Raw genomic sequence first — 18,506 nt, 5'->3', positions numbered from 1 at the left:
TCCTGTGAGGAAGCAAAACAGTAAGCAGGACTTGCTGCTTAAGTTCAGGATTTATTGCTTACTTAAGTTCAGAGGTCCTGAACTTCGACCTCTTCAAAGACTACTTGGAGGAATTCCATGGTTTAGGGTTTTGGAAAATATGGGGGTTCAAGAGACTTGGTCAGTATTCAAGCATCCCTCCTTCAAGCTCAAGACCAGCGTATTCCCAATGAGCAACAAAGGGGTCAGGAGACCTGCACGGATAAGCAGGGAGATTCTAGTAAATCTCAAATGGAAGGAAGAAATTTATGGGATGTGGAAAAAGGCACAGACCACGTGGAAGAACTATAGGAACATTGTCAGAATATGCAGGGATGTAACAAGGAAGGTCAAGGCCCAGCTAGAATTGAGTCTGGTAAGGGCCATCAAGGACAGCAAGAAGGACTTCTACAAGTACATCAGCAGCAAAAGGAAGAATAAGGAAAATGTGGGTCACTGATAAATCAGATTGGTCTCCTGGTTATGGAAAAGACGGTGGAATTACTGAATGCCTTCTTTGCCTCAGTCTTTACTGCTGAGGCCAGCCCTCAGATCTTGCAGATAAGGGAGACTGGAGAAAAGAAAGAGTTTTCTTGGTTCTAAGGGGTTGCATTAGAGATTGGCTGGGCAGACATAACATCCATAAATACATGGGTCCTGATGAGATGCACCCACAGGTGCTGAAGTAGCTGGCAGATGTTGCTAAAACACTCTTTGAAAAGTCATGGAGAAAAGGAGAGGTGGATGATGACTGGAGGAAAGTCAGTGTTACTCCTCTATTCAAAAATGGGAAGAAAAAGGATCCAGGAAACACTGGCCAGTCAGCCTAACTTCCACTCCTCAAAAGGTGATGAAACAGGTCATTCTGGACATCATCACCAAGCAAATAAAAGAAAAGAAGGACATCAGGGGCAGTCAGAAAGAATTCCCCAAGGGGAAATCATGCTGACCAATCTGACAGCCTTCTATGATGGCAGGGCAGGACAAGTCAATGAGGGGAGAGCAGTGGATGTTGTCTGCCTCCACTTCAGCAAGGCTTTGGACACCGTTTCCCATAACATCCTCATAAATAAAGCTCAGGAGATGTGGGTTAGATAAATGGACAACAAGGTGGATCAAGGACCGGCTGAATAACAGAGCTCAGAGAGCTGTGATCAGCTGAGGAGAATCCAATCTTATTCAAACTCTTTATCAGCAACCTGAATGAAGGGATGGAATGCACCCTGAGCAAGTTTGCTGATGACACTGTGGGGAGTGGCTGATACACCTGAAGGCTGGGCATGCCATTCATGACCTCAAAAGGCTGGAGAATTGGGTGTAGAGAATGAAGTTCAACAGAGGCAAATACAAGGTTCTGCATCTGGGGAGGTGTAACCCCAAGAACCAGTAACAGGATGGGGGCTGAATTGCTGGGAAGCACCTCTGCAGAGAATGACCTGAGAATCTTGGGGGATGCCAAGTTGACTATTCTCCAGCAAAGTGTCCCTGTGGCCAAGATGGTCAATTGTATCCCTAGAGGACACCATTCCTGAAAAGCCAGCACCCTTCCTTCCATCAGGAAGTGTGTAGCCAGCAGGTTGAGGGAGATGATCTCTACTCAGCCCTAGTGAGATCACTTCTGGAGTGCTGTTCTGAATTCTGGTCTCCAGAGATCATGAAAGACAGAGAACTACAAAGGGTCCAGTAGAAGTAACAGAGATGATGAAGGGACTGGAACATCTTCCTTAGGAGGTGAGAACATGGGAACTGGGCATGTTTAGTCCAGAGAAGTCTGAGAGGTGTTCTTGTCAATACATATTAAATATCTCAAAGGCAGGTGTCAAGAGGATGGTGCCAGACTCTTTTTGGTGGTAGCTAGTGACAGGACAAGGAGCAATGGCCATAAGCTAAAACACAAGTTCCACTTCAAAATGAGGAAGAATTTTTTTTATGTTGAGGATGGCAGAGCCCTGAACAGGTGGCCAAGGGAGGCTCTGAAGTCTCCCTCTCTGGAGATATTCAAAATCCACTTGGACATTTTTTTGTGTCAACTGCTCTGGGTGACCCTGCCCTGGCAGGAGGCTTGGACTGGGTAAGCTCCAGATGTTCCTTCTAACCCTAATGATTCTGTGATTAAGAAATGAGTTAATAGTTCAGAAATGGAAATAACTGTAAGTTTTTGGGCCCCTCTGTCCAAAGAAGACACTGAGAAGCTTGAGCATGTCGAGAGAAAAGCAACAGAGTTGGTGAAGGGCCAGGAGAACAAGTCTGACAAGGCGTGGCTGAGTGAGCTGAGGTTGTTTAGTCTGGAAAAAAGGAGGCTTGGGGATCTTATTTCTCTCTGCAATTGCCTGAAAGGAAGGTGTAGCCAGGCGGGGGCTTGGTCTGTTCTCACAAGTTACAAATGACAGGAGGACAAGAAATGGTCTCAAATTGCACCAGAGGAAGTTCAGATTGGGTAAGAGGGAAAATTTCTTCCCCAAATGGGTTGTCAAACACTAAACCAGGCTGCCCAGGGAAGTGGTTAAATCACCATCCCTGCAGGTATTTAAGATCTGTAGATATGGTGGTGCTTGGGGGCAGAGTTTAGTGTTGAATTTGGAAGTGCTGGGTAAGAGCTGGACTTAATGGTCTTTGAGACCTTTTCCAACCCAAACAATTCTGTGAATTTGTCTTTTCCAATCTTAATGATTCTATGAATCTATGACTCTAAATTTTGTACTTCTGAGATTCCAAGGTCCAGAGCCAAAGAAAGATCAAGGAGAAAAAACAGGGTTAAAAATGCTTGTCACTAGTTTGATTTAAAATTCATGGACCACAAAATTTGAAATCTAGAGTAATTATATTAATTTTGCCAGTTTTACTTAACGTTCTAGTAGCAAAACCAACTGCTGCAATAAAGGCACAGAAAATATGAATTTCCATGACACAGTACGGAGAGCCATTTTTTATCCCAGGGTTCTGAACTAAAAAAGAGTATTTGATGGTCCCAGATAAGGAGACAAACATGACAAAGTATGACATATTTTACCTTATTTCAGATACTTTCATTTGACTTTTTTTAACTGACAATTCAGCTAAATGTAGCTTATTTCTGTTCTATTTGCCCTTAACAAAGAGACCACCAAACTTCTATAGAGAAGTAATTCAGATATTAAATGTCAATAGAAAATGTGCCAGCACATCATCATGAAAAATACCATAATCTTCTTTGCAGAGATTCAGTTGTCAGTTCAAGATTTAAGAACATTTTTCACAAGGATGGTATAGATAACACTACTGAATAATTGGGAATTCTTGGACCACAAGCTGTATCAACAGAGGAAATTAATATATAAAAGATTAATGATGTTTGATTGTGTTGGATCTCTCTGGGCCTCTCTGTGTGTAGGTCTCACTTTTTTCTTTGTGTTACTTAATTTATTTTTGAACATTTACCAAACATGTCACTCAACAAAGATGCAGCAGCTGTTTTAAAAATACCTGTCCAACCAAGAGATAAATAAAGTCCAAAATAAATATTTTCTACCTTCCTGTATCATTGTTACTGAGTATCTAAACCATTTGACAGTACTATAAATAAATCTCACCAATATGTCAGATATGGTCCTATCTGAATGACAGCAAATGCAAAAACAAAGCAGAAAGAATAAATGGAGAACAGGCTGAAAAAGTTAAAAGATAAGGACAATTGGGGAACCATTACTGTTGTTTATTGCAGAATTAAGAAAAGAGGGGCAGCACAGATGACAGCTTTGAAATGGATTTAAATTCTTATGACAGGTCTCTGATCAGGGTTGAAAACACATTATTAGGGAGAGCCAAATGTAAGAAAAAATAATTTACTCTGAATAAATAAATCCAAGTCTGTTGCATGCATAAGGAAATAAAACTGGAGTACAGACTGCTTCTCACAAAGGGCCGATTTTCTGTCTAGATTAAAAAAAATATATGGTAACATACTGGGGAATGAATATACTGTGTCAAGGTTTGGGGTGACTCCTCTCCAGTTTATATTATACTTTATATTTATATTTATATTTGGATTTCTGCTTCATGCTTCTAAATTCTGACTTTTTTGCTCCCTAAAGTTGGCATGCATAATGCAGACAGTGTTAAGCCACTGGAAGCCCAGGCTAATGAAAAATTAAAGGACATTTATTACAGGCACAGATTGTATCTGTTAGGAATAGCAAATTCAGTCATGCCTCAGAAAAAAGTATTCAGAGGATTTGAATTTCAAATGGTGACACTAGGCATAGACAGTAACAAAAAGATGTAGCTATTCCTTCTCTTCTCCAAATTCAAAACCACTGTGTGAGTAAAGAAATATACCAGCAAACCTGAATAAACCCTTTTTAAACATTGAAAGACATCTGTTGAGGAATGCTTGAGTTTTAAAGGTGTCTCAGCCAGTGAAGACAAACAGTAAATTGGCTGCTCAGAGAAAACACGGTTATTACTTCCTACCCTGAATCACAAAGGTACAAAGCATGTGTTGGGCCATGTACAAAGAAAGACTTTCGTGTTTTAGCCGCTGTTGCAGAAGCAGGGGAATGGGACATTTCACACCCTCCCACATAGGATAAATTGAAAAACCTGCTTTCAGGCTTTTCCTGAAGAGAGTTCTGCATGCTAGAGACAGATTTCTGAATTAGACTTTATACAAATATCTCCCAAAGTGTATTTACTTACTTGCAAGCACATTCCTGACCTTAGTTCAGGTTTGGCCCAGTGAAATAAAAATGGGCAGAGGCCAGAAACACTCCCACCTTACATGGTCATAGAATCACAGAATTGTTTAGGTTGCCAAAGACCCTTAATATCATTGAGTCCAACTGTAAATCTGTCACTGCCAAGTCCACTAGGATCAGGACAGCACAGTAATTCTTTCATCTCGTCACCACATAGAAAACCAGTAGCCACTTTTTCTAGACCTTTTTTCCCAATTATTTATTTTCAATTTTTAATAAAAATGTTGCACACGTGAACTGCAGCATGACAAATATGATCTTTCTTCGGTTTTTTGAAAGCTTGCAGACACACTGAGACCCCGAGGCTTCAGAAACAATAGGCTGGAAGCCAGCACTTGCTGAGAGCCACACCAGCTGGCTGGTGAGCACACTGCCAGCCACAGAGATGAGCCAAATGAGCCTTACTCATAGCCCACGGGAGTGTGTCCTGAACACCCACTACTGCAGCAACCCCACAGCATCGCCAACTCATGGCCACCCCCCGTCCTCCCACTTTCCAAGCAATAATTTTGTTTCCTAATGGTAATGGTAGCATTTGCCCCTAGTTTTGCATGTAGTCATAAAGTAATTATGTGTTGCTAATTAGGCAGACATAAGGAACTTGAGCTTGTAATTTCATAGAAAAGTAACTCTGAGAAGTGCCATTGAATTTTATGCGCCAGGACTGTCTCGGGGAGCAGGAATCCAGCTCTTTCCCCAGCCATTTGCTGAACAAAAAGACTTTGAGAAAGATCAAATGGATACAGTAAGGTCAAACTAGAGCTGACGTAAACTATGCTATTTCAGCGCTGAACTTTCAAACCTCAGCCTACTGACATGCTTCTAATTAATAGTGGAAACTAAATCTGTATGGATGCAGCCATACAGTTTATTTAAATATATACTTTATATGGAAGCCAAATTAAGTATGACAGCTTGTTTACTATGGATTCCTGCCCTATGGGAGCTTTCAGACACAGAGCATTAAGGAAGAGAGCAAAGTAACAAGTCATGAAACAAATGGTAAATACTGGTATATTTAATGCTTATCATTTTGGTATGTAAAAACCACAAGTTTTACAGATTCACTGGCCATATTTTAGACACTACTATAAAAAAGTTAAGCAGGTAGATGGTGCAAAAAATACAGTTATTCTAACAAACACCCTCTGTTTTATTAATGCCACTTGCTAATTAGCCACAGGCAAGAACCTGGGGTCAAGTTTAATTTGACTATTTTATATGTACACCTTAGATTAACAACCTGTGTATTTTAAACACAGGACTATCTCCTTCCATTTTTAAGGATTCCTTGATTTTTTCTTTCTGGAAGTTGTAATTTAATTTCCCAAATTAATATTCAATTATTTTTTTAGGCAATTTACATTAAATCTAAAGTAAAATAAATAATTTTTTTGCAAGAAAGTCTGCAACAAAGAGTAAAGAGCAGCAGCGCCAGGCTGCCTATGGTAAGTAACTCTAACAAGACAGACACTTTTAGCCTTCCTAGGAATCTCAGCCAGCATGCAGCAATGCATGGAAGATGCTTTTCTAAACATACCTCTTGATCTGTGAAGATCTCAATGAAGTTCTGGAAGGAGAAGGACCCTGACTGAAGAATGAGTTCTCCTGTGTTTTCAAAGCACTGGCCAGTTAGAACAAGGAGTTTGTGCCTTGCAGCATCTGTGATCATTAAGCGCACCTAGAGTGAAGAAGAGAAATACATCAATAATGGGAGTGACCATGTGTTTCAATAGTCCAGTGAGAACACACAGTTTATTTCTCCTAATTAACAATCAGTCTCTGGAACAGGACTCCCAAAACATTATGGAGTTATACTGCTGCTTACAAAAGACAATGAGAAAGGGTAAAACATGAAAAAAAGGAGGGGCAAGATGGAGTTAGAAAGAAGGTCTGAAGAATAAACCAAATTAATGACATGAAAAAAACAGCAAGGAGCAGAACAGAATACAACTTGAATGAAGAAAACATTATTTTAGCAACAAACTTATTCATAATACAGTTCTTGGTATACTTTTACAGAATTGTATCAGGACAACCTTGGTAAACTATTCAAGAGCACATGTTTGTTACTTTACTTGACCCTCACTACAGCTACTAATTGTTCTTGCTTACCACTCCCAAGGGGAAGATTTATGTGCAGGCTAGGAGAAAGCCATATATTCTAAATTTAGGAAGAAAAACCTAAACAAAACCTGTGTAAGATTCTATACTGTTGAGTAAATGCTTTGCAAATACTTCAAAAGTCTTACCCAACACTGAAATACCAATTCAGTCTATGGTAAGCTATGAATTTTAAGTGCACTAATTCCTCTATTAAGTAAGAAATAAATCAAACCAGAACAGTGATTTCAGAACAAGGCTATCCACATATTAAACTAATTGAGCAAATGAGCAGAGTCCATCTGGGCCAGCTCCACATGATAATGCACCCAAGCTCCATCTCCATGGAGATGACACAATCAACTCAGCTCTCCTAGCAAGATATTCTTTCCAAGGTTTGTATTGATTGTTAAGCAATCAATTTCTCTAAATAACTCTTGTGAATGCCAGGAGGCTGAGCCAGGGAGGCTTAACTTGAATCTCTGCTGAACAACTCACGTTTCTAGTACAACAAGAAAACACACATTGGAGAGTAGGAGGGTATGTATCTCAAAGAAGATCCCAATTCTACCGTGTCTTCACTCTTATTTTATTAAATAAATGACCCTGATACTGAGCAGCAGAAAGTTCCTTTAATTAAACATAGGACTAGTGCTGCCGTGCCACTAATTGCACTAAATAATTACATATTCAGAAATATAATGTATGGATTTAATGTATCTATTTCTATTTCAGACAAAAATATAGATAAGTGCAAACATTTGTCTGATGTGCATTACTCAAATCTTCTCTGTTTTCACTCTATTAAAACTGCATCAGAACTGGCTTCCTCTTCTAAGTTTTCTTTTGTTGCTGCCAGCAGTGCTTATCAGTCTGGCTTATCAGTGTAAACTCATCATGTTTTCCAACAGTAAAACTACTTCCTGGCTTGTCAATCACTGAAATCACTGATATTTGACTATCATATAATTCCCCTTCAATTTTATTAATTGACAATAAAATACATTCTGCAGAGTTAGCAAACTATGCCAAGAAAGTAAATAAATAAATAAATATTTGCAGATTACAGATCATAATGTGTGCACATGGAGGACCTTAAGAGACACATAGATTTGTGTCTGGGTACAAATAAGGTTTTTTGAAGAATGACCAGAAATTTGTCTCCTGATTTCAAGACCACCTAATTTTAGAAGAAATACTGCAAGGTGATGATTCTGTTCAGTTTTACTGCTGGTTAAAGTTCAAAATTTGTTGAAGGAAGTGCACAGCAAGATGTAGGCTCAGTCAAAACAGAGATTAAGATGGAGTGTGAACAGAGACCAGCACATCAGCAGATCAGTGGTTTCCCACAGTATGGTACATATGATATGGTACAGTCAAAGGAATATTAAAGCAATGGAGTGGGGACTTCCTAAAAAGGGTGTAAATGGTCATCGGGGATTTCTTGAGGAAAAACAATCTCTCTCTCTTTGGGTCTCTTTCTAATGGGAGGTGTTTGGCATTTGACAGGACATGATAGGAGTTTTGGGCACTATCATGTGTGGACTACCACCAGGGTACCAGGTATATTGTATTTCTTTCTAATTTTTTTTTGTTTGTTTGCTTGTTTGGCTTGGTTTTCTTTTTTATGCTGCTGTTTTACTTTGGTTTTGTTTTTTGCTTCTTTGTGTGTTTTGTTTTTTTCCTGAGTGAATAGATTCCAGTTCTTCTTCTGGTGAAGTCACAGTTTCAGATGGTATATCTCTGTCTCCCCCAGACCCACCCTGGAAATCTCTGATATATGAAATGAAGTTCTATTTGCCATAGTGAACAGAGAATGTCTACTCCAACCTCTGATTTAATTCTGCCACCTCTTTTTGATGGTCTCTTTCTGAATTGTGTCTATTCAGAGCCTTGCTTAGGCAGCCAAGCTAAATCTCATCTGTCTGACTGGGTCCAGTCAGGCAGGATGAAAGCAAAGATCACCTCCCACAGTTTTGTGAGATGAACTTTACAGTAACATAGCCAAACATCTTCCAGAGCCAATGGAGTAAGCCCAGGGTTCAGAAATCATTAATGGGAGTAGATCATGTTCTTCTATGTAGTCATCCATCAAAGGAATGACAAGCAGCAGTAACAGAAATAGCATTTCCCAGCTTTTGGCAGTTTTTCGTCTCCTCCACCCCTTCACAGATGCACACACTTGATGGCTTTTTACTCAGTATGAATCCATAGAGTTGCTATCCTGGTGACCCCCTTGTCCTTACCAAGCACCTCTAATGGCTTTTAAGAAATTTTCACACACTGTATTTTAGTAACTAAGTTCCCATTGACTAAGGTGGCTTTTAAACTTCTGCAGGTTCAGAAACTTCATTTGTTTTGGAGTCCTTTCTTCTGTTTGTGTTCAACATCATTTAACAATTGACAGCAAAATAGTTTTTTCACCAGTGACCACCAGCAGAACTGCTTTATCTCCCAAAAGAAATTAGACTGTGGCAGTGCTTCCCAGCACAGACCAGAAATGCAATTATCCTTATTATTTCAACCTTCTCACTAGCTAAATTAATCAATTTTGTCTTTGAGCTACACAATCAGTTCTTTGACTCTGCTGAGTTAATAAGGAAGAGGCAGTCCTCTTATGGGCACTCTCCAGGGTTCACTAATCATGTCACATGCTTTTTGAAGGACAGATAGATCAAATTGGAGTCACCAACACATAGCTGGTAATTCTCTCAAACCCAAATTTGTCCCTGGGCACCTTTAGACATTTTCTTCATATGTAAAACAGGCACCTAGAGATACCAAACAATGGCAAAGCAAAAGAAAAGCTTAACCACAGCTGCCTCCACTCCATCAAGAAGAGAATTTGATGAATTATGAGAAAAGAAATGCTGGGATCAGAGGCGCGTTTCTGTCCCATGCTTCTGACAATTTGTTAGGAGTCTGGGAAACCAGGAAAAGATCAAGGGATGTGTGACATTTTTCATTATATTTATTCCAAATATACCCTTTCATTCACAGTCAGGACCTGCTCTAATCGTCTGCTAAGACTTTGAAAAACAGTATTTGAGTTTGTCAGCCTCTAAGCTGGCAGGCAGTGACTGATGCTCCATAATCACCTCAACTACATCTGCCTCAGTGCCCTCATCATGTCCACTTAGTGGAGCTTTCATGACATGTTCAACAAAGTATTTCTTACTCACCTCAGTACTAACTGCTTCATCAGAGGGATTGATAAGGACTACAGTTTCTAAGACATCACTTCTGTGGTGAAGAATCTTCTGACCTGCAAGTGCAGAGAGGAAAAAAGAAAAATTAAATTCAACCATTGCGGTATAGACCAGGACTTAGCAAGAGTTTGCTGTGTATCTCATTGGGTGACAGCCCTCTGGCTGACTTGTCTGAAGGACTACCTATAACCCACCTTGTTCTCACAGAGCTGGTGCAAGTAAGGGAGTAACCATCATTAGCTGAGCATCTGGCCCTGACAAATCAAGTGAAAACTAGAACCCATGCTGCCAAAATGCTCCCTTCAGCCTTCCACTGGTATTGATTAACAATGGGACACTGCAAAAAGTTCCCTGTGGGGATGGTTAGACATTTGCCATGCTGCCCTACTTTATCTCGCTCCTGCTTACAAAAGCTGTAGCAAGCAATGTCAAGCAACAACAGTGACAGGGCATAAAAATAACATCTAGGTCCCGAATTAGTAAAGTCTGGGCAAGTTGGGAGCAGCCTCACAGCCTACTGGCTTTCACACTAACTCTGTCTCTGTATTTAATAGTGATATTCATCCGACTGGGAGTGAATGCCAGAAAAACAAAATAGAACTGTTGATTCCCCCCCCCCCCACTTATGTTAATTGGCAAGTTCTTATCAGGGTCTCTCTCTGTGAGAATTGCAGTGAGATTAATTAGCACTGGATTGTCATTCAGAAATCCAGACTGGTAATTAGTCCAAAAAACCAGAAGAGCCATCCCTTCTGAGCAAACTGCTTGGCGCAGTATTAATCACTTAAAATAATTAATTAGGCTTAAAAGGGAGTACGGGACACAGACCTATTTGCCAACTTAGAAAACCTCCACTGTAAAGAGACGTAAATTAACAAGACTGAGGACAGTCAGCTGAAAGGAGCTCCACATGCCTGAGAGCACTGTGTGAGAGAAAGGGCAGCCAGCCATTCCCACCGTGTCCCTGGCTGGGCAGGCTTGGTGCTGCCCTATCTGCCCCAGCGATGCCCTCTTCCTTCCTCCCTGACCTGCCTGCCCCAGCCCGGCCTTCCTCCTCCTCCCTGCCCCCTGAGCTCCCACTGTGCTGCGTCTGTCGCTGCTGCTCTGGGGAATCTCTACATTTATAAGCATGTGAGCATACAACTAAATGATAGAAAGTGATGGAGAAGCGAAATAGTGTCCTAGAGTAAAATGTGAGAGAGGGTTGTTATCTATTCTCTTGTGTGTGACAGTGCCTAGAAACTTAGGGATAAACACCTACTTAGTTTGAAGAAACCTAGTTTTCTTAACATACATTCTTTCTGCTACGCTTCCTTGAAAGAAGGATCCAAATTATATATTACAAAAGGGGAAGAGGGCAAGTTTCACTCCCTCTGCAACATCCAGTTCTGATATTACCCTTTGTAATTAATTTTATTTTTAGTTTTGCTTCCTTGCCTATCAGAAATGCACATATAAAGTTGTAGTCAATAAAACATCCAGATGGTTCTGTTACCACAGACTCCTTCAGAAGATGCTCTGCGCTCTGATACTTTAGTTGTCAGATTTCCCTTAAATTAAGAGATTAGGCAGAGTTTATTGAATCTTATCAATAAGGAAAGGAAAGGAACCCTTTAGGAGACACTGAAATTTCTTGTGTAATAGACAACTGGTGACACTGAGCACATACCGTGCTTCAGGCTAGACTAAGACTCATATATCATTAGACGTGAACACATTAAACACAGGCAGAAAAGAAATGCAATTAGCCACATGCAAAGTTAGACAAAAATGCACATTTCTTTCATCGGGCTCAAAGCACATACTTTGGATTTAACTGAAGCTGCTCCAAGTCGTGTGTCTGTGTAGCTAGGAAGGATTTTACCTGAGGAGTCACAACTCCTGCTGACCAACAGCAGTGGTGGTTATATACATCCTACCAGACACCCTGTTGTGGTGCTTGTGCGGGTTCATGGGCCCTGAGACTGATCTCCAGGGGCAGGCAAGTTGTCTGCACCACGTGCATGGTGCCCACTCAGAGATGCACGTGTGACTGTCTCCCTCTTCAGCTCCTTGGGATAAACATGTTACTGATTCCCACAGAGGGTGGGGACCCAGCGCTGGCAGGGCGCGAGTCACTATGAGGGCTCCCATCCCAGGAACGTCTGGGAAGTTTGCAGCTACTTGCTGATGTCAGTAACATGGTCCCATGTCCCTGCTTGACACATAGGGGAGACTTTGAAAAACTGTTCGCAAATTTGTAAGAGTAATGCAGGCTTGCTGCCCAGACTGATATCCTGGGATGCTCAGCTCATTCCCATGGGAATGGTTTTATCAGACAGAAATTAACTATCACAGTGTGGGAGCAGAAAGCAGCAACAGTACCTCATAAACTGGCAAGAGACTGTGACATTAAATTACAGATGGGAGTGGGAGAACCTGAGACTTGTGTACATCTGGAGTTACTTTACTGGATTTTTGCAGCCTCTCTCTACACATGACAGATAATTTCTGTGACTTGACAGAGGAAGGAAGGAAGATACTTCCACATTGCATAGAAGTGGATGGGTAGATGGATTTTACCTGCCTACAGTTTCTAGGAAGCAAGTCAAAGCTCCTTATAAAGACTTTAATATATAAATATTGTTTGTGTTTGGAAGAAATCCAAGTATCTGCCTATCTTTTATCTTTATTAATTAAGGCTTCAAATTAAAGACTGATATGAGCAAAGAGTCTGGCAGCTGCTTGATTCAGAACAAGAACAGAGAGAAGTAAATAGTGTGTGAGATTTGCTTAAGATTGCACTCATCAACCTAGTTTCTATGGCTATAGGATTCTTATGCCTCCCTACTCATCCAAATATCAATGAAATCTATTGTGTGATTATTGAGATGAGGCTGGTGTTAGTCACGTTTCCTAGAAAAGTGACAGAAGAGTTTTCTTAACTTACACAGTCAAGTCAGGCAATCAAGCAGCATGAACATGAGAGACATTTTTAACAGTAACTATGTAAATTTGTGCAAACACAAAGTGCAAATGAATGGCAAAGGAAAGAAATCAAGTCCTCATTCAAGTTTTGTTTAAGCAAGCATCTCTACTGACACACTTTTCCTGGGCATGCCTGTGCAACCCAGGCCATGGGTGTGCCTGCTGTAACAGGCTACTCAATAGAAGAGTTTCCACCAGATTCTCCTGTCACTCCAGGTAGAAATCAACATTCACTTACTCCTTATCAATACAATTCCTGCACAAAGTAAACACAGAGGAAGCAGGCAAATCCTTCCTGCCATCATTCTTGGCAGAAAGGGTGAAAGGAGTATTCCCCCTGGAAGTATGCCTTCTCCCTGAAAATGGTAACCAGATCTGGCATTCAAACACATTTCTCTGGCAGCTTTAACCATCTCTCATTTCTCATTGTACAGAACTCCAAAGCCTGGTTTCACTGCCAGGAGGCATGACTGTGGCAGTGCGACGTGAGCCACCGCGCTGGGTGGCACTAACAGATGGCACAGCCCGCAAGGCTGGCTGAGGGAACTTCCCACACACCCGGAATGTGTAGTGACCTCCCTGCACCTAGAAACCTGCACCGCTCTGCACTTGGAAGGAGTTTCAATGCCCAGATCCCCCAGCTGCACCTGGTCTTGTGGAGGAATTCCCAGACATTGAGGGGAGAAATTCTCCAAAATGAACCATAAAACATCCATCCCTAAAATTCTAAGGGAAGCTTAGCCTCTTGAAAAACAGTATTGGAGCTTGTCAGCCACCATGCTGGGAAGCAATAACTGATGTTCAAGAATCATCTCAACTGCAATCTGTTTCAGATTTACCAGGTCTGATGAAGGTTATTGGAAGGTTATCATATCCCTAGCTCAGTAATCCAATCACTAATACAATTTAAGTAACTTCAAACTGCTCACTATTTCATCTGCTATTTCTAGTCTGGACTTCAAATTTGTCCTCCAAAATCAGATATGTTAACTTTGGGCTCTTTGTGGTTGTTCTATATTATCAACAGAGCACTCAAGAGTCTGGACAACTGATCATCTGATGGCTTCTATGTCTTGTGCTAACTGAACAAATCTATTTTTCCTTGTTTTCAATGCAAAGATGAAGGGGTATAAATTGTCAAATAATACTGTAATAATAATACAATAATACTGTAATTGTGACCAGCCCCAAATATCCTATCTGCCTGGAGGCACTACATGGCAACAACAATTTCAGACCACAGAGAAAGTAACAAGATACCCTTTTATAGCAGACTATCAATTATCCGAAGAAATCTTGCATAAATTATATGGAGCACTCCATCCTCTTCACTTTCTTTGTTGAGAAAGGGATACCAAAGCATGCTAAGCTTCCTGTTGAACTAAACTGCAAGCTGGAGAAATAGGTAAGTTTCCAGCACTGAGAAAAGTAGTGATTTTACAGAGTCACCAAAGCAAATTCTGATGCTGTAAAACTCTGGAGTTCTGTATCTGCAAGTAAGAAGAAAATGATTTGCAGACCTGATGAAGAAATAGCTGTCTAATATCCAGGGACTGGACTACAAGAACAGGACTTCACAAAGCTCCTTCAGAAAGGTCTGAAAGCCCTGCAGGTGATGCCAGGGCCTGTGGAGGGCAATCATTCAGTCTTGTAACTAGCTAACACAATGGGGTGTGCATAACACAGGCATAACTTCATTTATGCCAAAGAAGATGGATTCACTGCCTCCAGGGCTCAATTCAGCCCAATGGCTTCTTAAATTTAGGCTGTCATCAAGGAAGGTATAATAATTTTTTTTTCCAGCTATAACTCCTATAAATGTATGAATATCAGAATATTTTACACATTTCTAGGTGAAAATAAAATCCTGCTAGGATGCCGAGCTGATGTGACAGCTGTGAACAAATCTAATAATGAGTTAAAATTGCTGAGCCCTCTGATGGAGACAAAGGTTTGGAAGAATGACACTAAGTGCAAAATGTGACCATTTTCCTTGCCATCATTTAAACCTGCTTGCTCTGGACATGATGGTAGGTTCAGATTCATATCTAATGTTACATGGTTTTTATAGGGAATTATGTGTTATCTCTGCAAAGTTAGGTTAATATTTCTTGCATCTGATCAGCTGGAATGCCGAACTGTGTTGTGACTGTCCAGAAAGCATAAATTTCTAGTTTATTTTCTCCCTCTCCCCGCATAAATGGAATTGATGTTTGAATTTCATTTGGTTCAGCTGCAGCCTGGTGATGATAATTAAACATTCTTCCTACCCACATCTGACTTGGGACAATTTCTTAACTACAAGTCCTGAGAGGCAATATGTCCTGCATACTCCTGTATTGTATTTCTTCATTTCTAAGCTCAGATTTATTTAATGAAATAAAGCCCGTTGCATACAATTTCATTTTTGTTTTTGGGTAAGTCCTTATCTGTCAAATCTCTTTAAGGCTTATACCTTCAGATAATAATAGAGTCCTGAAAGTGGGAGGCTAGACAGAAGATGATTATGCAGTCTGAACAGTGACTGCAAGATTCAGCCTCCAGTTACTGTACTCAAACCCAGTTAAACAATCCTTGCTCAGGACACTCAGACAGCAGTGAGAAAATGCAGGTCGACCTATTGGCACTAATTTTCATAGCTGGATTCATATTTTCTGCCTCAAACTTTAATCTCTAATACTTGCAGACTTATGAACTGAGCTGTGCTAGGAGCTGCTGCAAGAAGTACAAGTGATTGCAGGGACCTCACTGCTCTGAGACCATTCGCTCAGAAATATCCTGAAATTAATCCAAGACATTACATCACCTTTTTCACACCCTGTTGATCAACAGTCTAATTGTGTCATCTTTCCACACTAAATATTGATTTCTTCCATGTCTGCCAACTTTGTGTGGCATCTAATCTTCTGTCAAAATTTATCAAGTAGAAGCAAACTGCCTTTTCACTCCCACCTTGCTGGGCAAATTAGTACTCTCAACTCTCATTTCTCACCTTCAGAAAATGGTATTTCTCACATAATTCTGGATATTTGACAATTTCAGGACACTATGGACTTCTAAAGCATTAAAAATCAAAGACTACCCTGCAAAATTGAAGCAAATAATTCTGAGTAAAATAACAAGAAAAGTTTACATATTATCATTTTAATGTCTACTAAAATAGATTTATCTCCCAAAAGAGAAAAAACCGAATCAAGTAGCCTAGGGATTTCATTATTGATTTCACTGAGTCTCTGGAAAGAAGTGAAATTTAAAACCAATACTTCTGAAGACCTCAATAAAATCAGAGTCAAAAAAACCCCACTTGCTGTTTATATGCTGCACTTGCAACAGTAGTGGAATCCAATGCGCAATAAATGGGCTCACCCTCCACTTTGCTTAAGAAAATATATACTAAATAGTCAGACAACAGCATCAATTTATTCAATTAGTTCAGCGACAAGTTACTGCTGTGGAACATTAAAATTCATTACCAATGGAAAAAAAGACCAGCCTCTTAGTGAAATAGGTGGCAATCTGGTTGTTGGAGTACTTCTTGGATTAGGAAATCAATTTGATTTCCTACGACAACCAATTATTCCCAACACATAAGATTTTATATTTCTGGGGAAACATTCAATATCCTAACCAGTTGTAGAGACAACAGAACTGTGGCAACAGTCTTTGCTTTCTCATATGATGCCAGAGTCTTTCATGGCTGTCTCTGAACTCTGTAATTTCTCTTCTTCCATTGACCTGTGTAATGTACAACTCACATGACAAGCAACGCTTAAATCCCAGTAGCCTTGTACACAAGTATTTAGCAGCACTGTGATTTCAGCAAGAGGACAGCAAGCACAGGATATGAATATGAACTGGAACACCTGGAATTATGCTTTCCAAAAGGAGTCTGCAGCTTTATGATCCTACTCCAAGAAATTATCTTCTGTGATTACAGAAAGAGGAAAAAGAGGAGTGTTTAGAGAACGGAGTAGTTCAACATCAGGGCAGAAAGAGATGAGTGATGGGGATTTATTAGAGGGCTATGCAATGTTCCTAGCCAAGAACTGCCTTAACCAACATCACGGCTGTAGTCAGTGTAGCTTTGAGTAGACAACACCTCTTTCCAACTCAAGTGTCTGACATGGGCTTTCATCACAAATTCATTTACCTGAAGCCACTATCTCCCTCGAAACATGCAGTTTCAAAGATGCTAGAGAACTACTCAATTCATGATTGGTTTGCCCTTTGATCCTTTCTATATGAATTATAAAGCATTTTCCATTATTTTCAAGATGACATATAGCATTTATTAATGCTCCAGATAATTAAAATTTAAGATCTTCCTCCAAAATATTCACAGTTTCAGAGTGGCTTCCTGAAATATATAGCTTAATTGTGTTGCAGAATATTTCCACATACTGGTTTTGTAGATACAACTCTACAGACACTGTGATCTCTAAACAACTACAATTTATTTTATCTTTAGAACAGATCTGATAAGTGTGACAGCATTTTAATCCTATGAAATACATGTAGGGAAACAATATCCAAGGTCATATGGAAACAGAAACATGAAGCTTTTTGTTGCAGAATGAGGCCTTTGTCGGGGATGAGCCATTTGTTGGGTGCAGGGAAAACTCGGGGCTCAATATGAGTGATAAGCAAGTTCCGTTTATTGAAGAGAGCATCAGACACTTATACAGCAAGTAATAAGCTCATGAATATTCTGTAATTTACACTGTCCATTGGCCACACTACAACATCAGCTCTTCCTCATTCCTTTGGGCCTACATTCTCTCTTTCCCACGTCTCTCTGTCCACTGTTGCTATCATACCCAGCTAGGCCCAAGGACGCTATCTTGCAGGTGCAGGACTTGGAATTAGGCACAGCCTTGTACTCTTCCAGTCTCTAGTCAGCTAAATTCCCAACAGCTTTTGAAGCCAGCTAGAGTGTTGTAGCTAGACAATCCTTTTGGCTCTGCAAGTAAGTCACAATTACGTGTTTTCGAGAATACTGACTATTTAAAAAGCTAAGCTACACATAATGGATTTTTTATTTAATGGACCCTGTTAGCTATTTCCCAGAGCTGAAATCCTTCTATAAACTATTTCCCTGACTGTCATGATATTGATATCATTTTACACTAACAATGTAATCACTGCAGACCTTGAAACCCTAGCTTCAAACAGCAACAGAAAACAACATCCAGTGAACTTTGCAAGGAATTTGTCTGGGACTATTGAGACAAAAGTGAAGCAATTTGATCTTTTCCTCTTGCAAATTCTGCATGTGACAAAATGGAGGCAAGCAGACAGGTAAAAGTGAGATTCTCTCTGAGCATTTGTCTTGAGTTGCGTATCTCTAGATTACAGAAGTAATAATCTTAAGAAGATCTTAAGAGCAAGATAATAAATTAATGGCCTATACACCATGGTCAGCCCTATATTTTTAGGCTTTTTCTTTGTCTCTCATTAATCCCTCTCCTATCCTTAA

General features: G+C 40.2%; 1 protein-coding gene across 1 annotated transcript in view; it reads right to left on the bottom strand.

Annotated features, from left to right (window-relative positions):
- Window positions 1-18,506, bottom strand: part of MAP1B (microtubule associated protein 1B) — a 72,064-nt gene that overhangs the window by 15,840 nt on the left and 37,718 nt on the right. The window contains exons 3-4 of the mRNA XM_059492976.1: window positions 10,037-10,119; window positions 6,292-6,432 (exon numbers count right to left, since the gene is read on the bottom strand). Coding sequence (XP_059348959.1) covers window positions 6,292-6,432; window positions 10,037-10,119 — 224 coding nt within the window. The remainder of the gene's footprint in view (window positions 1-6,291; window positions 6,433-10,036; window positions 10,120-18,506) is intronic.

The sequence above is a fragment of the Ammospiza nelsoni genome, chromosome Z (genome assembly GCF_027579445.1).
Source record: "Ammospiza nelsoni isolate bAmmNel1 chromosome Z, bAmmNel1.pri, whole genome shotgun sequence".
Taxonomy (NCBI): Eukaryota; Metazoa; Chordata; class Aves; order Passeriformes; family Passerellidae; genus Ammospiza; species Ammospiza nelsoni.
This window is presented reverse-complemented; position numbering and strand designations above follow the sequence as displayed.